The sequence below is a fragment of the Mustelus asterias genome, chromosome 23 (genome assembly GCF_964213995.1).
Source record: "Mustelus asterias chromosome 23, sMusAst1.hap1.1, whole genome shotgun sequence".
NCBI lineage: Eukaryota > Metazoa > Chordata > Chondrichthyes > Carcharhiniformes > Triakidae > Mustelus > Mustelus asterias.
Window position 1 is genome coordinate 63174303 of NC_135823.1, and position 23286 is coordinate 63197588.

A 23286-nucleotide genomic window follows, 5' to 3' on the forward strand; every position below is an offset into this window, starting at 1 on the left:
CATGCACCCTGGGACTTGTCTGCTGGAAGGTGAAGCCCCAGGGATCTGGCGGGGAGGGGGGGGGGGGGGGGGGGTGTTTGGATTCACTGATCTTGCCGAGGGTGCAAGATCAATGTGGATCCAGAATTTGTGGGTGACACTTAAGCCACTCACAGCATAGACATTTCCTGCCAAGAATTTACAACATGGAAGAAAAGAATTATGACTGTGAAGAAGAGAATGTCCAGAAATATGATGAAGAACTCCAACTGAATGTCTTATCCATAGCTGCTTATGAAAGGTCAATTTTGCTGAATTTAAAGAAAGTGGACATTAATCAGCACAGAACATCATGGCTCACATAGAATCACACTCGTGGATCATCTATTAGGATGGTGGTTGATAGTGTGCTGCTATTGTGCTCCTGTATTGTTGATTCCTGAGACCTATGTACCAATAAAAGTTGAAACATCTTCCTTTAAAAGCAGCTGATGTGATTTTAAGAGCATACACTGTGCTTGCAATGTATCTTACAAGCACATTGCCCAGCAGCTTTAAGAGCTGATCACATGGTTTGATGGTGATGCCATTAGGGTGTTGCATAGGCTACTGTTTTTAGTTTGGTCCTCTGCACAGGCAACAGCTCCTTAATAAATCTGTTGTTGTTAATTTGAATCTACATGTGTGAACAACTTTTTGTTTAAAACCCACAATCCCCAATCCGTAACATAGTTAGGACATTACATATTCCCATGCCTGTATTCTGCCCATCATCTTTTTGACAGTTTAGTCTAGTGGCATTCTTATCCTGCCGCCTTCCAAAGTTGAGAAGGGCCACATGGATGTAAAATACAAGTGATCTGAGATTTTTTACTTAATCATGCAAATTATCTAGCTATTAAGCAGACAACGTTCCACACTGGTTTGCAGGGAGTGATTGCATGAATTCTGAAATAATGAACTTGCAAAATATCTTAAATTCTAGGAAAGAAATAAATTACTAAATTTAAAATCCAGGCAGACATGCATTTTCTTCCTCCTTCAAGAATTATTAATATGGCACAGGCTCCCAAGAAAAATAGTTAATACTCTACTAATTCTCAATGGCTTCTTGATCCCTCACTCTTCCTTCATATTGTTAACCTTTAGACTCTTTGTCTAACCCAGGTTTGGCATCATCCAATCAATATTTTTCTGAAAACTTCAACTCTTTCAATCATGATGAATATTTCCATTATAAGCCTTGGTTCTTCACTAGTTTTTTACATTTTGTAAAAGAAAAGTGAGCAGAAGACTAAACTTGAATAAGGACAATTTTTAAACAATCTGCTGAAAATTGGGCAGATTATTCTAAATTGCTGTAAAACGAGTGATGCATCTGACTCTACTTAGTCCATGAAAGGAAACACCATTACCTGCAAGTTTCCCTCAAAGCCAATGCCATCTTGAAAGTACATTACCGTTCCTTCACTGCCATTGAATCAATATCCTGGAACTCTCAATTCACCTAGCACAATTCACCTTGTCACCTAAATGAATATATCTACACCACATAGACCAAAATAGTGGGTATGCCTACACCCCATAGACTGCAACATTCAAGACGACAGCTCACTACTACCTCCTCAAAGGCAGTTAAGAATTGGCAATAAATGCTGGTTTTGGGAATTGTTGGCAAAGCCAATGAATGAATTAAAAACCCCATCTAAATTGCCAAATCAAAAGTGCTTACAGATTATTTATAGGGTTATTTGGAATCTATTTGGATTTTAATTGCATGCCACACTTACCTCACTCAGCAAAGATCTCTTCAATACGTGCTGATAATTTATACATTCTGCTCTTTTATAAATTGTTGCATTCAGTATTATGAATACTGAAGATATTAATATTATCCTATTTACTTTTTGTAGCTAATCAAATATGGATGTTGCAAATATTGCTCCAAGGAAGATTTTCAGAGCAAAGAAAACACTTCGAGCAAGTGACCGCAAGCAGTGGGAAGCATTACACAGAAGGAGATCTCACAGTGGGAATGATCAACCCTTTAAAAAATATGATCATCAGAAAAACCATTTGCAAGGCATGGATGCAGAAGGTATAGATGACAGCAAACATGGTAAACATTTTATTTCAAACCATGCGAAAAGTGAACTTTCAAAACCTGGACTATGCCAGAGTTCAACAATGTATTGCAAAAGTGACATTAAAGCTGAGTTGAAAGCATCTGACACCGATGTAGCAGAAAAGCACATTGAGACTGCCAGTTTAAAAGATCAAGACATTCAATCTAATGGTCACCTTCAGCTAAGGGAGCATCAGAATATTGGTTTGCTCAGAAAGTCTATAAACTCTCCTTCAAAATCTGCTGATCAAAATGTAATTGCTACAAATGGTAGCGCCATTCACATTTCTTCATGTGTATTAAAAGAAGACTTTAACAACAAAACTTCTAAAACCTATTCAACTAAGATTCCTGAGCTAATGGACCAAAAGAACTGTGTGAAATCCATCAGTTCAGATAGGAAGTGGAATATTGAGCCAGTCCTTAGTATTATTGATGTTGAAGATCTTAAATTTGTTTCCTTGAATGCTAATGATAAAACTGGTAACCTGAAGACAAAGTATTCCATTGGTCCTATTTTAGAGAAGATGTCCAATAAGGCCCAGGAGAACATGCGTAACATGCATTTGTCAGCACCACATATTACCATCAATGTGAAAGACAAGGTTGAGGAAAATGTACAAAATGGAATACAGAATGCTGATGTTTCAAAATGCCTTAATGTAGAAGAATCCAGATTTCTGACCAATTGCCAAGGGAGGATTGAATGCAGCCCAATTATACAAAAAGATTTGAAAAGCTCTGGTGAGTAAACTGGAATTTTATAATTCAATGGCTAGTGATGTTAATTGAATAAAAAGAAATGTCTTTTTCCATGTTTATCCTTTGGATTTTTCCTATTGAAATTTCACTTTTTGTTCTTTGAGCCATTTGCAAATTGGCATAAGACAAATTCCATTAGAGAAATGAATATGTGGCTCAAAGACTGCTGTGGGAGAAGTGTGTTCAGGTTTCTGGCGTGAGCCCGACTTTTTGGCTCTCGCAATCTTACTGGCTCGCCCCACTGGGGTAAGATGTGCATCACACACACACGATGACCCACGTTCAGGAAACCAGGAGAAGCAGTTTGGCTGAGCTGCAAAATTATAAAAGCAAGTAGTCACTTGTGGGAGTGATGTATAGCCCACTAAATGTAACTGCTCAGTAGGACACACTTAAAGATAATGCAATGATGGGGGATTGTAATCAACATATTATTTGGAAAAAGATGGACAAAGATGGCATAGATGAGGAGTTCATAGAATGTTTTCAGGATAGTTTCTTAGAACAGCAGTTCTGAAGCCAACCAGAGGGCAGGCTACACTGGACCTGGTATTGTGCAATGTGATGGGATTAATTGATAACCTCATAATGAAGGCACCACTAGGTACAGATGATCATCATATGATTGAATTTTACATTTGATGGAGAAAAGAATGTGCCCGAAACTAATATTTTTATCTTGAATGTGGACAATTATCAGGGGATGAAAGTGGAGCTAGCTTAAGTGTGAATCGGTGAATATGTTCACGGGATAGATCAACAGATATTGGTGGCAGACACTTAAATGGATATTCCATGATACACAGAATAGACACATTCCAATGAGTGAGGAAAAATTAAGGGGAGAGCCCATCATCTGTGGTTAATTTAAAACATTAAAGACAGCATTAAACTTAAACAAAAAGTATATGTTTGTGCAAAGACGAGTAGCAGAAGATTGAAATGAATATTTAGAACATCAAAGAATTACAAAACAATTGATGAGGGAAAAACTAGAGCACGAGAGGGTCTTGATAATTGATGCATTGGTTTTAATTTTCCAAAATTCCCTACATTTGGGGAAGGTTCCATTTGATTGGAAGATGAGAAATGTAACTCCTTTATTCAAAACGTGAGGAGGCAGGAAACTACCTATAAGCCAATTAGCCTAACATCCGTCATAAGAAAAATGGTAGAAGCCATTATTAAGGATGTTATAGCAGGGCTCTTCGAAACATCCAAGGCAATCAGGCAGAATCAACATTATTTTGTGAAAGTGAAATCCTGTTTAACCAATTTATTGGAGTTCTTTGAAGGAGTCGGTTGTGGATAAAGAGGAACCAGTGGATGTACTGTACTTAGATTTCCAGAAAGCATTTAATAAGATGTCACATCAAAGGTTATTGTATAAAAATAAAAGTTCATGGTGTAGGGGGTAACATATTAGCATGGATTGTAGATTGGCTAGCTAACAGGAAACAGTTGGCATAAATGGGTTGTTTTGTGACAAGTGGTGTGCCACAGCGATAAGTGTAGACAACTTGGATAAAGGGATCAAAGGTATGATTCCAAAATTTGTTGACAATACAAAGATAGATAGGAAAGTAAATTGTGAAGGGGCTACAAAGAGATCTAGGTAGGCTAAGTGAGTGAGCAAAGAACTGGCAAATATAATGTGGACAAATATGAAATTGTCCATTTTGGCAGGAAGAGTAAAGAAGGAAGCTTATATAAATGATGAGAGGTTGCAGAGGAATCAGAGTGTCTGGTTGCATGAATCTCAAAAGGCTACTATACAGATAGAGGAAGCAATTAGGAAAACTAAAGCATGTTATCATTCATTGTGAGGGGGAATTGATTAAATAAGTTAGGGAGGTTATATTTAGAACATAAGAACAGGGAGCAGGAGTAGACCATCTGGCCCCTCGAGCCTGCTCCGCCATTCAATAAGGTCATGGCTGATCTTTTCGTGGACTCAGCTCCATTTATCCGCCCGCTCACCATAACCCTTAATTCCTTAACTGTTCAAACATTTATCTATCCTTGCCTTTAAAGCTTCAGTTGTACAGGTCATTGGTGAGACCATGTCTGGAATATTAAGTACAGTATTGGTTTTCTTATTTAATGAAATATATAAATGCATTAGAAGCAGTTCAGAGATTGTTTATTACACTGATGTAGAAATGGGCAGGTTACCTTATGAGGAAAGGCTAGGTTGGTATCCACTACATAGAGTATAAAAGCTGGAGTCTGATGATGCAGCTGTATAGAACGCTGGTTAGGCCACATTTGTAGTACTCCGTCCAGTTCTGGTCACCGCACTACCAGAAGGACGTGGAGGCGTTAGAGAGAGTGCAGAGAAGGTTTACCAGGATGTTGCCTGGTATGGAGGGTCTTAGCTATGAGGAGAGATTGGGTAAACTGGGGTTTTTCTCTCTGGAAAGACGGAGAATGAAGGGAGATCTAATAGAGGTGTACAAGATTATGAAGGGGATAGATAGGGTGAACAGTGGGAAGCTTTTTCCCAGGTCGGAGGTGACGATCACGAGGGGTCACGGGCTCAAGGTGAGAGGGGCGAAGTATAACTCAGATATCAGAGGGATATTTTTTACACAGAGGGTGGTGGGGGCCTGGAATGCGCTGCCAAATAGGGTGGTGGAGGCAGACACGCTGACATCGTTTAAGACTTACCTGGATAGTCACATGAGCAGCCTGGGAATGGAGGGATACAAACGATTGGTCTAGTTGGACCAAGGAGCGGCACAGGCTTGGAGGGCCGAGGGGCCTGTTTCCTGTGCTGTACTGTTCTTTGTTCTTTGTACAATTTAGAAGAATTAAGAAGTGACTTGATCAAAACTTTTAAGATCCTGAGGGGATTGACAGGATGGATGTGGAGATGTTTGGGGGCCGGGGGGTGTGCCTCGTGGGGGGGGCGGGGTCTGCTGGGGTGGGGGGATCGCTACTGGTGGGGAAGGGTGGGTGGAGGAGGGGCTGGCCCGGGAGTGATCGGGGAGAGGGGGGGACGGGTGGGGAGGCAGTAGTGCGAGGGTCCCGGGCTGGCCAGCAAACAGGGAAACTGACAGATCGGGTCACGCGCAGAGTTCCGGAACTGTCAAACTCTGGCGTGAATAGGCCTTGCCCCCTGAGTTTTTAATGAGATTCACGATTGTGGCCACTGCATTGCACAGTGTGGGAGATTCGGGTCTGAAGTTGAACTGAAAAAACAGTCGTGATTTACACCAGTTTTCTCGCCAATTCAGCACTTTTAGGAGAAGCGCCCCCTTTTGTCTCTGTCTCACACTCACTCCCATTGAATGCACAACACTTACCAAGTTCCAAGTGAATACACTTCTAACAACCTGAAGTACTAATAATGTGCAGCATTAACAGTGGAGGAGTTAAAATTGCACTAATGCCACAGATGGGGCAAGTTGTGATTTTTTAAAAATTATTTATTTGAGAGGAAACAGTGGTGTTATGCTGAGCTGTGTTATGTTTACCCAATGAAGTGCATGTGTGGTTGGGCATTCTCTTATATTGAGACAATGTCTAAGGATGATCTGAAACATGCTGCAAAGGTAGACAGAACATGGGAGTCTGGACACATGACAGAAAAGCTTGATCTACTGCACAGCAACAGGCAAATCTGCCTTTTAGCAACACATGATCATTTAAGAAGCACGAGCAACACACACTGCACAGTTCCATCACCTCTATAGCTGTCCGGCTCGTTTTATTTGAATCTATGACTGCTACCTATCCTTCCAGTGCTTCGCCCTCTTCCTCAGCCGAAAAAGGGGAAATCGCAAGATCATTTGGCTTGTTTGAATCACATGTTCATTCCTCTTTGTGCAAGTAATTTTTGATATCGGCACCAAATTTGAATATGTCCTTTTGCCTTACATTGAAGGTATGCATTTTTGATTTTTAAGTACTGACCCTTGCGTATTAATATTTTTATCCTGCCTTGGTGACCGAGAATACACAAGGCAGTGAAGATGTCATCTAAGCAGCTGACTGGTCACTTTAGCATAAAGAATCAGACCATCTGTATCACTGTGGGGTGGAGGTATGGAAAGTGAAATAGAGCAGGAGCCTTCAACTGAAATGCCTCCTCAATTCCTGCCATGATTTCCCTCCTGTTAGGTGAAAGGAAGGCTCAGACTTTCATTGAAAAGAAAAACAAAAAGCTTAGCATGAGTTCCGTTGAATTAATTGATACTGATAGACAAAACTAACAAATTGGCATCCTGTTAATTTCATAGTATTAGCTTGCACCAGGATTCAACAAATAAATGAAAAATCGACTTTTGACTTTGTCTAGGATGGGACAATAATATATGCATCCAAATTCCACTTGGCTCCATATCTCTTGATACTCTTGGCTATTGATCTTGAAATTAAAATTATTAAATTAATCTAGCACCTATTGCTTTTTGTTGGAAAGATTTCCACACTTAGCTATCCTTCCTTGAATGGCTTGTTTCCCTTTTTCTTAGACTCTAACACTAGCAGAAAAAGTTTACAAATTTTGCCTATTACTTTCAAAATCCTAAAGACCACCCTCAAATCACTTATATATTCCATGGGATTCAAGCCTAGCCTCTCCTCATAACCTAATCCTCGGGCACTCAGTTCTGGTGAATTTGCACCAGAAGTGAACATAATACTCCACATGGTAGGCAGGATTTTCTGACCCTGCCAGCAGGACCTTCTGGGACTGCCGACAGTGATTTGAAAGGCTAGAAAATTTGGGCCATGGTCTCTAGATGTAGTTTACCTAAAACTTTATATAGCTGCAGAACTTCCTCCTCCTTAGATTCTAGCTGGCATTACATTAGTTTAGATTAGATGGGGATGGTACGGTGGCACAGTGGTTAACACTGCTGCCTCACAGCACCAGGAACCCAGGTTCGATTCGCTGTTTGGGTCACTATCTGTGTGGAGTTTGCACGTTCTCCCCTTGTCTGCGTGGGTTTCCTCTGGCTGCTCCGGTTTCCTTCCACAGCCTGAAAGACGTACTGGTTAGGTGCATTGGCTGTGCTAAATTCTCCCTCAGTGTACCCGAACAGGCGACTAAGAGAATTTCACAGTAACTTCATTGCAGTGTTAATGTAAGTCTTACTTGTGATGAATAAATAAACTTTATCAGATTATAATTTAGTACCCGATTTACATTTTAACAATGTTTATATGGACTCCTAAACCCCTTTGGACCTCAGATGTTCTCAGCTTTTCAACATTTTTTATAAGTGCTCTGAATTTTGTTCTTGGGTCCAAAATCAATTAATTTAACCCGTATTTAAATCCATCTGTCACTGTTGGGTGCAGAATAGCGATGTATGTACCAAACGTGATTGCAGCTCTGTAAATATTCCCAGCTGAGCACCACGCACAGAGTTCAGCAACACCATTTTCAGAATTTCATCGAGTGAGAACAGCAGGACTGTGATTTCTGGCAGGAAGAACCACAATAGGGAGTGACTTCATCAGTGGGGCGCTGTTGGGTGATCTGCTGCAAGCAGGGCAAGAAATATCATTGGACTGAGCATCAAACTTTCACTAATGATTCCATTTGAAGTACAATGAAAGCATTTCAGTTTATGCAATTCTCTGCAGTAAACTTTTTATTTCATATTTGGTCATTTTAACTTGTGGTTTTTGCAGTGAAAGAAAACGTATTCTTAATATCTGTAAAGAGCTCTTCAGCTAGCTGCTTACTCGGATCAGGAGAAAGGAATAGAACTTGTGTTGATAAAATAATACAGTTAATTTCTTACATGACCCACTGGTTTTTGCTGCATTTTTGTGATATCTTGTTTCCTCTTAATCATCATAGATCATAGAAACCCTACAGTACAGAAAGAGGCCATTCGGCCCATCGAGTCTGCACCGACCACAATCCCACCCAGGCCCTACCCCCATATCCCTTCATATTTTAGCCACTAATCCCTCTAACCTACGCATCTCAGGATACTGAGGGGCAATTTTAACCTGGCCAATCAACCTAACCCGCACATCTTTGGACTGTGGGAGGAAACCGGAGCACCCGGAGGAAACCCACGCAGACACGAGGAGAATGTGCAAACTCCACACAGACAGTGACCCAAGCCAGGAATCGAACCCAGGTCCCTGGAGCTGTGAAGCAGCAGTGCTAACCACTGTGCTACCGTGCCGCCCTGATTGTGATGAAAGGATATGTGGTCACTAAGTCATTTGAGGTTGCTATGCCTATTTGCTTTTCCTATTTAAGAATTTCAAATAAATGTGTTTTTTGTTTCCCTCCCAGCACTCCCCATGGAAACTATGATACAGCACCGTATTTTGCATACAAACATAAGTCTGAATCTCATTGTTTAAGATGTAATAATTTGGCAATCCAGGTGCTTTTGTTCAGGAATAAAAATTGGCTAAAAAGTATTGTCAGCAATCAAGAAAGAAAATAACCAAATGAAAGGAATGATTACTTGATTAACCTTGCTTCCCCTTTTTAATGAGGAAAAGAACATTAACTAAAATTATACATTTTTATAATCTTCAAGTGTCAAGAAAGAGGACCCATTCAAAAGGTGGAGAAAGAAGCAGCAAAAAGCGAGTCAAGATTTTAGAAGGTGACAAAAGTGACCATTTTAAATTAAGTTCCAAAAGCCAAAGTGCAGATACTACCAAGAAGATGTCTTTGGATGAGGTGATCTTTGTTTTTATTGAATTAGTGGATATTAAGAATTGTTTTAAGTTTTCAAGAGAAATACTGAGCAGTAAACTAAAATATTTAATGACCAAAGTATGCTTTTAAGGATCATTTGATTCCTTAAGTTTAAAGTGGTCTGTTACATTTTAGTAGGAAGTGTCTTCATTACTACCTTTAGAAAATGTAATGTTAATGTGAGTGTTTTTAATTGGAATATTCAGAAAGGTGCTTTTTAATCTAGTTGCTCCTGTGAATTTGGTTAATGTTGGTTCTAATTCATCTGCCATTAGTTAATTTGATGAGCACCTTGGGTAATCAGTGCAAGTCGCAGGGGTATTGCGACCAGGTGAGGAAATAGCTCCACTCAATTCAACTAGCCAGCGATGTTCACATCTAAATTTTTTTTTAAACTTCCTCGTTCCTCAGTTGGTCACAACAAAGGTGTAAGTTTCTTTTTCACAAAGTTATGCCTTTCCAAATCAAATGTATTTAACTATTCAAGCTGTGAACAACAAGGAGCCAATCAAACAAGGTTTTCCTGAATCAAAGAGCACACTAAACCTGAGGAAAATAATAACCCGATGTCGAGCATTCAGCCCACATGTAGTCATTCTGGCATACGCACACACACAATAAAGGAAATTAGAGTCTAATTTTTTAAAACATTAACGAATATATGGTTAAGTATCCTTTGTCATTGAGGTGGAGATTTTACATGTTGCAGCCAATTTGGGTTAGCTGGCTTCTCGGATGCATTCAGATGTTGAAAATGAGTGCGTTGCTGGAGTTATTTCTTTCCCACACCGTCTCTCTCACCTTCCTTGCTGCATGAGGAAGCCTTTGGCTGGAGCACTGCACCCCATTTGCCTTTGCCCGAGTTCCTTCCTCAGTCTCCTCTGGGAGTTGCCCCTCACTGTCCTCTTCATCTAAAGAGATGTGGCAGTCCTTCATCTCCTCCTTATCTAGCTCTTCACCCTCTTGTAGCACCAGGCTATGGAGGGTGCAGCACACCATGATGATGCGCAAAACCCTCTGGGGCTCTACTGGTGGGTTCTCCTGACTGGTCCTGGCACCAGAACCACATCCTCAGCAGGCCAATCGTCTGCTCCACCAGTGCGCATGTAGCAGCATGAGCCTCGTTGTATCGGGTCTCAGCTTTTGGTGTCATCGTCCACCTCCTGAGGGGAGTACCCTTTATGTCCCCAAGGAGCCATCCTTCCAGCTGCTGATCTCCCTCGAAGGCGACCGGGATCTGAGAGCAGCTTAGAATATAGATATCGTAGTCGCTCCCCAGGAAATGGGCACACACCTGCATGGTGCACTTGGCGCTGTCAAATGAGCTGCACTTCCAGGGAGTGGAAAGGAAAGGTGCCCCATGCCACCATGGGGAATGCAGAGCCATGTGTGTGCAGTCAGAAAGACCTGCACTTGGGGTAGTCTAGCTATGTGGGTAAAGCCCATGGCTCTGGCATCCTGACTAGCCTGGTCCCAGTCAAAATTTATGTAGTTCTGCATCTTCGCAAAGAGAACATAGGTCACCTAGCTTATGTGCAGTGGACTGGGAGATGCTGCAGAGGTCATCCGTACAGCCCTGAAATGAGCCGCTAGTGTAAAGGTTTAGCGTGGTTGTAACCGTCAGGGCCACAGGTATTAAGTGACCTCTCAGACCATATGGCACCAACTCCTGCACCACCTGATAAACCGTCCCTCAAGAGGGTTTCCACCATCCCTCCGAACAGATGCAGTTGTCGCTGGCAGTGGTTTTTAGTCATCTGGAGGTATGTTATTCTCCTCCGCTAGACCCATGCCTGGCAGTGCCACTTCCATGTCTGATCCTACCCCTGGAAACTCAGCAGGCCCTGCCACCCCACCTCTGTACAGCAGACGTCCCGTTGACATGGAGCCACAGGTTGATGTCATCTCTCCTATTCCACTGCAATCAGAAGTACAGCCAATCCACTGGCATCATGCATACATTGACTTGCCCTATATGCTGACATTCAGAGGTTGGTGGGGGTTGGTGCGCTGCCATTACTCTTGTCGTTTCTGTTACCTTTGCCCCTTGTATTAGGAGCCAAACCTGTTACCTCTCTCTTGTTGAGAGCTGAGTGCAAGCCATGGAGTTCAGTGCTTGGGGACTCAGCTCCCAAAGGATTAACTGGTGGGCACCAATTGGTTCCAAAATCATGCATTACAATACTGACTTAATGGGCATAATTGATTCATCTAGAGAAGGTCAGGGATGCTATTAGGGGACTGGGTTTCTTCTGTGGCGAGTGAGGCTTACCTGATTTATTTCAAGCCTCCAGATTAAATTCAAGTTCATCATTTACTTTAACCTGCAGCCCCCAGCACTCACGGATAATGGATCATACGAGCCTTCCATTTTATACACTCAGCCATCCATGATAATATTTCTGACGACATGGTCTCCCGGACCATAGGCATTGCCCATCCACACTGCTCATGCCCTATAGCTGCCCCTTGGAACCTGTGGGTGGGGAATAAATGTGACTTGCCTTGTTGCCCCCTCTGTGTCAGGGTCCTAGTGCCTATGAGAATAAATCACCACCCCGTCATAATCTCCCACATTGTCCGTCCAACCTGGAGTGTCACCCAACCCCATCTGATGGCTAAAGCAGGCTTAAAATTCACAGCGTTCATTAGTTCTGTATGCAATGTATCCTGCGTGAAAGGGCATAAACAGGTAAGGAGCTGGCATGGACAATATGAGGAGCCATTGAGGGTGGATGGAAGGTATGATTTGATATAAGGACATGATGGACTGAGGAGTGAGTGGGAGGTGAGTGATGAGCGCTAGAGAGCCTGAAATGTAAATGTAATCAAACAGTTGGGACAAATTCCCATAGAATTAAGGCAGCCCTTTTATCCAGCTGCCCCTGTGGATGCCTCGATTCTGCTTTGGAGTTGGCAAGCCCCACACATGCCCCCTCCTCCCAGAGCGAAATAGAACATGAAGGGGCCCTTTATGCTGAGGAGGGTCTGCCGAATCAGGGAATGCTTTGGTTGCAAAAATCCACCTGAATGTCTAAAATACTGATCAAATTAATCATCACCAAATTTAGATGCTTTTGCCCCCCAAATGTTTCACAGAAAAATTTCTATACCTACTGTTGTTACTTGGGGTAATTCCTCATTCTCTAAATACAGATAATCCTTCAAAAGCCAGATCTGTCTGTCTATTGGTTTTTCTCCTGACCTGGTTTGCTTGAATATTTTAATTCATTTTGTTAACTTGGCCTCTATATGCTGCCACCTTTTTAGAACAGTAAGAAGTCTCACAACACCAGGTTAAAGTCCAACAGGTTTATTTGGTAGCAAATACCATAAGCTTTCGGAGCACTGCTCCGAAAGCTTATGGTATTTGCTACCAAATAAACCTGTTGGACTTTAACCTGGTGTTGTGAGACTTCTTACTGTGCTTGCCCCAGTCCAACGCCGGCATCTCCACATCATGACCTTTTTAGAAGACAGGCGTGCTTTGGCATCTGACTCTATAGACAATTTTGGGAAAGGAGAGGAAACAGTTTCCTATATTGTGCAAAAAGGCAGTATTTAAGAGGATATCCCTGATTTTGGATGATGTCAGTTCATTTGTAATTAGGGGGAGGTGATGGCATAGTGGTATTGTCACTGATCTAGTAATCCGGCGACCCAGGGTAGTGCTCTGGGGGCCTGGTTATGAATCACACCACGGCAGATGGCAAATTTGAAAAAAAAATCTGGAATTAGTGGGCTAATAATGACCCTGAAACCATTGTCAACTGTTGTAAAAACCCATCTGGTTCATTCATGTCATTTAGGAAAGGAAATCTGCCATCTGGTCTGGCCTACATGTTGACTTCAGAGCTTAGCAAGCCACTCCGTGCAATTAGGGATGAGCAATAAATGCTGGCCCAGCCAGCGATGTCCATATCCCATGAATAAATGAAATGGGAGTAAAATTGTTAAAGCCATGAGTAACCATAGCTATAATAGATAATAAATGTTTTAATGTAAGTAAATGTAATGTTAAAAATTGAGCTTTACTTTGGCTTCCTCTTTGTGCAAACGGCATTCATTCCAATTTGTATTATTAGATCCAGAAAATGTTTCACCAAAAGATGGTCACTGAACTTGGTGATGGTTTGGACAGCAAACTTGAAGAGTTAACAAAAAGAATTGAAAACATTGACTGCAGACAAAAGCATGAAGAACTGGCTAAAAGTATTCAAGTAAGTTTTTAACTTAATCCAAAACAACTTGCATTTATTAGCACCTTTTGTCATAGTAAATTGAACCTAAACACTTGAGGGGCATAATGCAACAGAATTTGAACAAGCTACACAAGATATTTGAACAGATGACACACTCAAAGTTTTGTCGAAAAGAGATTGTAAGAAGTATGTTAAAGGAGGAAAGCAAGAAGAGGTGAAGGGGTTTATATAGGGAATTCCAGAGCTTGGAGCTTTGACAACTGAAGATTCAGCCAACAATGTTAGAGCAATTAAAATTGGGGATCTGCAAGAGGCCAGAATTGGAGGAACACAGCTTGGGAGAGTTGTAGGGCTGGAAAAAATTGTAGATGTAAGCAACGGCAAAGCCATGGAGGAATTTGAAAACAAAAGAGAAAATGCTAGAAAATCTCAACAGGTCTGGCAGCATCTGGTAAGGAGAGAAAAGAGCTGACGTTTCGAGTCCAGATGACCCTTTGTTCAAGCCCTCTGGTCATCTGGACTTGAAACGTCAGCTCTTTTCTCTCCTTACAGATGCTGTCAGACCTGTTGAGATTTTTCAGCATTTTCTCTTTTGGTTTCAGATTCCAGCATCTGCAGTAATTTGCTTTTATGAGGAATTTGAAAAGATGGTTGAGAATTTTAAAATTGTCCCTCCATTGAATAACAACTCCATGTAGGTCAATTGAGCACAGGGTTGATGGATGAATGCAACTTGTAAACACTTAGGATAAAAAGTTTTGGATATCCTCAACGTTACAAAAGGTTGGAATGGTCAAATCGAGTAGTAACAAAGGCATGGATGAGTAATCTAGAAACCAAGGATGATGCGAATCCCACCATGGCAGCTAGTGGAATTTAAAATTCAATTAATAAATCTGGAATATAAAGCTAGTAATGGTGATCGTGATAACAATCATCAATTCTGGTTCACCAATGTCCTTTCAAGGAAGGAAATATGCCATTTGGTCTCGTCTACATGTGACTCCAGACTCCTAACATTGGCCACTCAAATGGCCTAGCAAGCCACTTGAGGACGATGCGAATATGTGCTTGTCAGCTCACTTCTGGATCAGACATGGCAAAAGTTTGCAAGCAGTCTGCTTCAGCCTCAAATAATTGCTGGAGAGAGAGATTGAGTTGGTTGCTAGCTTGTCTATTATGGGGACCAATACTGATTCTTTTTTATTCATTCATGGGACATGGGCATCACTGGTTGGCCAGCATTTATTGCCCATCCCTAGTTGCCTGAGGGCAGTTGAGAGGCAACCACATTGCTGTGGATCTGGAGTCACATGTAGGACAGACCAGGTAAGGATGGCGGATTTCCTCCCCTAAAGGACATTGTCGATTGTCAGAAAAACCCATCTCATTCACCAATGGTTTCATTGTCATCAGTAGATTCTTCCAGATTTTTTTTATTGAATTCGAATTCCACCATTTGGCGTGGCAGGATTTGAACCCGAGTCCCCAGAACATTAGCTGAGTTTCTGGATTAATAGCCTAGCAATAATACCATTAAGCCATCCCTTAAATCTTAACCTAGTGCATGAAATTTGGAAAAAAAATTATTCCTGATGCATTTTGCTTTTTAGAAAAAATGTTGAGGACGTGCAATAAATTACATCAATGATTTTTTCCTGTGCTTTTCATTCCATGTAAATGTGCTCCAGTCCAAACCAGACAGAAGGGATAAATATCCCTCTCTTTTGATGCAAATTATGCAGTGGACGACTACTATCCTGTTGGAAGTGGACTGAACACTAGTACTGTTGTTGAATGTATATAGTATGAGAGAAATTTGGCGAAGCTAAATTGAAATTATTGACAAAGGAGACCATTTTCCAAACCTGGATATTCAAAATACCAAGTCTTTATCTCTACAGAAACTCTCTTTTTTGTTGGATATAGGGCACTCGATTACTTTTATCACAATATATGAAATGTTTCTATCTTCCCTTCTGGGATTTGACTTGCTATTGGATATATGTTTCATGCCATTGTCACCTTTTTTGAAACAAATGTTAAGAAATGTAAGTGATCATGTTAAAAACTGATTTATAACTATTTATTTTTGCACACAGACTAGAATAAAACGATTGGAAAGAAAAGTAAAAGCTGCTTTGCAGACTGTAAATGCACTGTCGCTCAGAAAGAAAGCAGAGGAGGTATAAAATGATCTTTGGCCAGAATGTAGCCATCCTAATTTTACATTCATTTTCACTTTTATTATGTTTTTGCATTGAATTACTTCTATTATTAGAAGAATCTATGATGATTTTTCTTTAGACAACAGCTATAAGCATTCTCAACAGATTTTTGTTTTATTCTTCAATACTTATCCAGAGCACTTCTACATTATTTTCACAACAATCTGAAACGCAACCTGTGCCACAATATGGTACCACTGCAGTAATTTCGATGAATGCAACGGAGGCTCGGTCACTTGCAAAGCATATGGATTCATCTGCTGCACTTGCAGTTGTATCAGACCAATCCTCACAGCCATTGCCTCACACGAAAACTCCAGATTCTTCTAATTATGAACTGAACTTGCAGTTACCTAAAAGGTATTGTTTAATTGAAGTATAGCGATTGTTTATGGTAGGATTGCAATGTTGACAATGTTAGAATTATGTACTTTCACTTAAGGCACATGGTTTTCTAAGAATAATAGCAAAGATAAAAATGTATAAATAGAATCACACTGCTATAATATCATGTTCTGAAATTCAAGGTGTTTTTTAAAACAACGTTATTATGTCAAAACTCTTTACTCCATCTTCTGGTTTAGCAGTACATCAATTGGTTTTGTTCCATAATTTCCTGTGTTTCTGGTGTCAGTGCACTTTTATGCCAACCAGCAAGTTTACCATCCAGGAAAATGGTTTTTGGAGTGCTATAATCTTCATCCATTTGTCTTGGTTATGAAAAGGAAACTTACTCCGTTTCTGTTAGTAATGTGTTTTACAATAATACCGGCAATTGATGCCCCAAAGATGTTACTGGATATTTGCCGAGGTGAATAAGGGCTACAAGTAGGTTGCAGATACTCTGCTCCAATCTTGCCTTTCCCAATGCTCGTGGCTTTTCCTGGACTTTGTATTTCGTTTGTGCAAAATCTATGATGTCAGGCCTTTCTCTTTGACATTATATGCTGTTGTACCCAGAAGAAGGAAGGCAAGAATTGCGAATGATATGATATTGAAATGGGAAGTGGAGATGAGAACTTCTGCATATAGCGCACCTGCTGAAAGTTGGAGACGTGAGATAGAATGAAGATCAGGAGCTGAATGGAAGGCCAAGCATATGGAATATGAAGTGCAAGTTGTTGTTCAGATCATAGGGCAAAGTTTCCCAAACTCAAGGTTACAATGCCTAGTGGGGTTGCAAGATAACACTTTGGAACCACAAGCCCTGAAACAACAAAGGGTGCAGTGGAACGCTGACTGAATGCTAACAGCTGTGAAGCCCCTAATGGTGGAAGCCTAAGGAACAGATCTTTGAGGCCTGGTTGTTGCCAAAAAAAGCCTCTAAAAAATAGATTTTTAAATGCTGCAGTTTAAACAATTCTCACCATGCTGAATCTCTAGGTCCTGGCACTGACCAGCTGTCTCTGTTAATGCCACCTCTGTGAGTGATGTGCTACTTTCCTTGCCTTGACCCCCACCAGAACCTTCAAGGAGACGCATGAAAGCCTCTGTTTATCCTTAATAAACTGAATCCACGTCATTCCGCTGAAATCTTTTCAGAAGGAAAAGCAACATTGCTTTAAGAGCCTGCTTTAGATGGACTTCGTGCTCTGTCGGAAAATTGCACTGCAAAATTAGCTGGGATGCCGATTTCCTAGTGCTGATCGATTTAGGCACTTTAATCATCATAAAATGCTGTCTAGGACTTAAAATCGCACAGGCCTCAAATTGACAATGTCATACAGGTTTGCAACTTACTCTACCTACTGTATTCTCCACCCCAAGGTAAAATTGGGGTTAATGTATATTCACTGAAAGTATGTAAAACAGTTTATGGTGCCCTCTGTGGTGTTGATGCAAGATGCTGTCTCAAAAAAGGCACCAATTTTTTCTGATTCTCTTCTGCTTTTAACCTCAGCATGGTTAGGACAGTGTCAACCACATCCAGAGGACAGAGAAAATATTTGTTATAAATAATATGTCATTGCTACGGAACCATTTGATTTTTTAGTGGTTCTACAATTCCATGTCTGAATCCCTGCAATTGGGTGTGTCACAGTACTGAAACAGTCCCATTGTGTGACTTTAACATTGGCAATCTATCCCTCCTATCCTTGTTGATCTGTCTGCAACCTGTTGAACACACCATCCTCTGCCAACACTTCTCTCCTGTCATCCAGCTGTGAGCAACTGCTCTTGTCCGCATCCATTCTTGACTATCCAGGTATAATTAGTCAACTCCTCTTCTCTCATTGTTATCTGTGGAGTACTCCAAAGATCAATCCTTTGTCCCCTACTATTTCTCATCTGTATGCGGTTCTCATCTGCAAGCTATCCCTCACTGATATCTTCCAAAAGTGTGTCAGATTGCAAATGTATGCTCACAACACCGAGCTCCATCTAGCACCTTCCCTTTCAACCCTTCCACTGCCTCTGATGTGTCACATTTCTTGTCCAACATTCAGCACTGGGTGAACAAAAAATTCCTATACAACTAAATATCAGAAAAACTGAAACCTTTGTATTTGGTCACCGCCACAACTCCATTTCCTTGTAGCTGACTTTATCCCTCTCCCTGGTAGTTGTCTAAAGTTCAACTAACTTTGGTGTCATTCCTGACATTGAGAGATGAGCTTTTGACCATATATCCATGTTATTACTAAGGGCCCGATTTTACCAAAATTTCGTGCCCATTTTTGGGGGATCCCCCCCCCCCCAGGGGCAGACACGTCACTCCCCTTCTCCATCGCCCCCCCCCCCCCCCAGGGAAAGCCAAAGCAGCACAGACAGCAGAGAGGATGAAAGGAGGATGATGTCCAAATCACAGGAACTAAAAACCTGACAGTCCAAAATCTGGGATAATATTTCAAAATGTATGTCCCCCCATCCCTGTCCTGTAATATTATCCCAGATAATCCCGCTGCCTGCGGTCTGTTCCGAACTGCACATGCGCAGTTGGAGCTCTGGCCGCTCCAACAGCGCTAAGCCCCGCCCAATAGACTGGTGCCGAAAAAAGGCGTATGGGCGCGCTGGAGTGCGGCTGCCGGGCACGGATCCGTTTGACGACCGGACCCGGCACTTAGTCCCGATTTGGTAAAATCGGTCCCTAAGACTGTCTGCTTTAACTTCCATAACATTGCTCAATTCGGACCCTCATTTCATCTGCTCCCAAAACACTCCATGTCCTTTTGTACTTCTTAACATGACTATTCTAATGCTCTCTTGGCCAACCTTCTACCTTCCACCCTATATAAGCTGGAACTCATCCAAGCTCTACTGCCTGAATCCTAACCTACCAAGTCCTATTAACCATTCTGACCTACATTGGCTTCTGTCCAACAACTTTGTTTTAAATTTTTCATCCTTGTATTCAGATCTCTGCATGGCCTTCTCCCTTTCACTGTAACCTCCACCCCACATGCCATCAAGATTTCTGAACTCATCCAATTCTGACCACTTGTATATCCCCAATTTTATTCCACTTCTTTGTTGGCAGCATGAACTGCTGAGGCCTTAGATCTGAAATTGTCTTCCTAATCTTAACTGCGTCTTTCTTTGACCAAGCTTTTGCTTATAGCTCCTTTTCTGCCTTTTGTTAACATTCCAAGGCACTTTCACAAGAACATTATGTTGAAGGCAAGTTCGTGGGTGTGTTTGATTTTGTTTTGGTTCCTTCCCCAAATTAAGTGATACTACTCAGTGGAGGAAAGGAAAAGCCTTTTTGGTGCAGAAATAATGCACAGGTTGTAAAAAAAAACTTGCATTTTTAATTGTGTAAAATTAAATGTTATTCTAGCATTGATTTCTTTAATGTAAATTTTCCAATCTATATAAATTGTAATTTTACCCATTGCTAGTATCAGTGTCAGTAGAAAAATTCTGATTTATTTGTATTGCTGTTTATGGAATTTTGCTGACATTGAATGACTGCTACAATTACCTACGTAAAACATTGCTCTTCAGGAAGAACTAAATAATACTCTTCAAGATATTTCAGCAAAGAGCACTATATAAATGCAGGTATTTACTACCATAATCATCAAAAATATAATTGGAATTGAATAACTATATAGTGTCTATGTACAAATTTACAGTTCACAGACTACATTTCTGCTGGGTTGACGGAGGGTCTACAACTGAAACCTGCTGCAGAATTATTTTGGATGAAGTGGTACATCAGCCACAGTTGATTTTAAATGTTGCCTTCACAAACTTTATGTTCCTTTCAGAAGACTTGGTGAAAGTCTGAACAAAATTTTGTAACTGGAAAATGATTTGCTGATTTCTAATGTATGTAATGAGCAATTTAGCGAGAAAGTCAACTTGCACCCAACTAAGTAGCATAATGAAATGTAATATTCCATGTCCGTTCATCTGTATGCAACCAGAGTCTCTAGACCCCGTCCCCCCAAGCCAGTGCTATAAAGTTTGATACATTGCCTTATCCTATATGAGCTGAGATTGGAGATTGAGTCAGTGTCATCAACTTCAGGAAGCAGAGTGGAGGATATGCTCCTGTCTACATAAGTGAAAATGGTTGCGAGCTTCAGGTTTCTAGGGGACCAGATCTCCAACAACCTGTCCTGGTCCCTGCACGCTGACGCTATAGTTAAGAAAGCCCACCAACGTCTCTACTTTCCCAGGAGGCTGAGGCAATTCGGCACGTCAGCTACGAATATGTCCAATTTTTACAGATGCACCATAGAAAACATCCTTTCCGGATGTATCACAGCTTGGAATGGCTCCAGCTTTGACCAAAGCCCACAAGAAGCTACAAAGGGTTGTGAACGTAGCCCAGTCCATCACGCAAACCACACTCCCATCCACTGAATCCATTAACACTTGCTGCTGCCCCTGAAAAACAGTCAGCATAATCAAGGACCCAACTCACCCTGGACATATTTTCTTCCACCTTCTTCCTTTGGGGAAAAAGATACAAAAGTCTGAACACATACCAACCGACTCAAGGACAGCTTCTTCCCTGCTGCCATCAGACCTTTTATGACTATAACTATATTCTGCACCCTCTCCTTTCCTTCTCCCCTATGTACTCTATGAATGGTATGTTTTGTCTGTATAGTGTACAAGCAACAATACTTTTCACTGTATCCCAATACATGTGACAATAATAAATCAAATCAAAAGTATCTGTCTCCTGTAGCTGTTATGTTACCATAGCTTTTTCTGATGATTCTACAGCTTTTATCCTGCTATTCGGGGTCCAGCATATGGTAGTTCGAAGTGCATGATGTTCTACTCAGTGGTGCATGGTGTGCTGGTAGTTTCATTTCCCAACGTTTGGTAACATCTTCACCAAAATTATCATCGTCCTCTCAGTGTTGCTATTCCTTTCTTGGAAACTTATAGGATCCTCTCCAGTAGACTGGATATGATGTGCTGGTAGTTTTAGTTCATAATGTTTGGCAAAGCCTTCACCAAAATTATCATCATCCTCTCAGTGTTGCAATTCCTTTCTTGGAGATTGATAGGGTCCACTCCAGTAGACTGGCTATGTATGTAGAATAATCATCTAGAGGTAAAAAGGAGAATTGCATGATGATGTTTTGAACTTTATACTGCAAAGGCTATGGTGAAATGATTTTAAAATCTATTGCATCATAGTTTAATTTTAAAGACTTTGCTAGGTGTTTTGATTCTGTTGTGTTTTTTAAAACATTTTGAACAATGTATTATGTCCATGTGTCCACAATGTTAATTAATAGCCACACGTAGCTAAAAGGAATCCAGAAGCGGATCATTGCATTTCTGATTAATAAATGAATAATTACTGTCATCGGGCATGTAATCCCAAGACTTCTATTTGCATAGCCATGCCTATGTTAACTAACCCTTTTGTATATTTGGTTAAATAGTGAGACGGAAAGCAGTCTGCAAATATTTTGGATAACAAGTGGTTTGCTTCCTTGGCAGTAGATATTACAGTGAGAAACAATGGGGACAGGGCAAGTAATCTTAAAAAGACAAGCCTTAAGCTTTATGCCTTAATGTGCGGAGCTTTTGCAATAAAGTAGATGAATTAACCACACAAAAAGATGTAGATGGGCATGATATAACCAGGGTTAGAGATATGGCTGCAGGGGGATCAGGGATGGGAATGGAACATCTTGAAGGTATTCAGGACAAAAAAGAAAAGGCATTGGAGTTGAATTGTTCTTTAAAAAGGAAATTAATGCAATAGTGGGGGGAAATATTAGCTCTGACGATATGGGATCTGTATGGGCAGAGCTGAGAAACACCAAGGGGCAAAAAACAAATAGTAGTGGTTGTCTATAGACCCCCAAACTGCAGTGGTGATGTTGGGAATGGCATTAAACAAAGAGATGCATGCGATAAAGGAAGATCTGTAAATATGGGAGACTTTAATCTGCATATAGATTGGGCAAATCAAATTAGTAAGAATGCCGTAGAGGGGGAATTCCTGGAGTATGTATGGGATTGTGTTCTGGACCAATACGTTGAGGAACCAACTAGAGATCAGGCCATCCTCGACTGGGTATTGTGGAATGAGAAGGAAATAATTGGCAATCTAGTTGTGCGAAAGCAACCATAATATGATGGAATTCTTCATCAAGATGGAGAATGATGTAATTGATTCTGAAACTAAGATCCGAAATCTAAATAAAGGAAACCACAATGATATGAGGTGCGACTTAGCTATGATGGATTGAGGAATGTTACTTAAAGGAAAGACGGTGGCTCGGCAGTGACAAACATTCAAAGAGCGCATGGATGAACAGCAACAATTGTTCATTCTTGTCTGGCACAAAAATAAAATGGGAAAGGTGGCCAAGTTATGGCTTACAAGGGAAATTAGAGATAGTATTCGACATACAAATTGACCAGAAAAAACAACAGACCTGAGGATTGGGAGCAGTTTAGAATTCAACATAGGACAAAGGGGAAAATAGAGTGTGAGAGTAAGCTTGCAGGGAGCATCAAGACAGATTGTCAAAGTTTCTGTAGAGGTGTGAAGAGAAAAAGATTGAAGACATATGTAGGTCCTTTAAAGTCAGAAACCGGGCAGTTTATAATGGGGAACAAAAAAATGGCTGACCAACTAAATGCATATTTTGGTTGTCTTCATAAAGGTGGACACACATAATGGACCAGAAATGTTGGGGAACACTTTAGTGAGAGGGAGGAACTGAAGGAAATCCGTATTGGTAGGGAAATGGTGTTGGGGAGATTGGGATTGAAGGCTGATAAATCGCCAGGCATGATGATCCACATCCCAGAGTACTTAAGTGAGTGGCCCAGGAGACAGTGGATATATTGGTGGTCATCTTCCAAGATTCTATAGAC

The 23286-nt window shown here is 41.0% G+C and overlaps 1 protein-coding gene across 1 annotated transcript in view; it reads left to right on the plus strand.

Annotated features, from left to right (window-relative positions):
- LOC144510452 (uncharacterized) overlaps window positions 1–23286 on the plus strand; it is a 73163-nt gene that overhangs the window by 9477 nt on the left and 40400 nt on the right. The window contains exons 2-6 of the mRNA XM_078239895.1: window positions 1893–2848; window positions 9388–9533; window positions 13637–13771; window positions 15856–15939; window positions 16118–16341. Of these exons, the coding sequence (XP_078096021.1) occupies window positions 1903–2848; window positions 9388–9533; window positions 13637–13771; window positions 15856–15939; window positions 16118–16341 (1535 nt within the window). The 5' untranslated portion in view covers window positions 1893–1902. The remainder of the gene's footprint in view (window positions 1–1892; window positions 2849–9387; window positions 9534–13636; window positions 13772–15855; window positions 15940–16117; window positions 16342–23286) is intronic.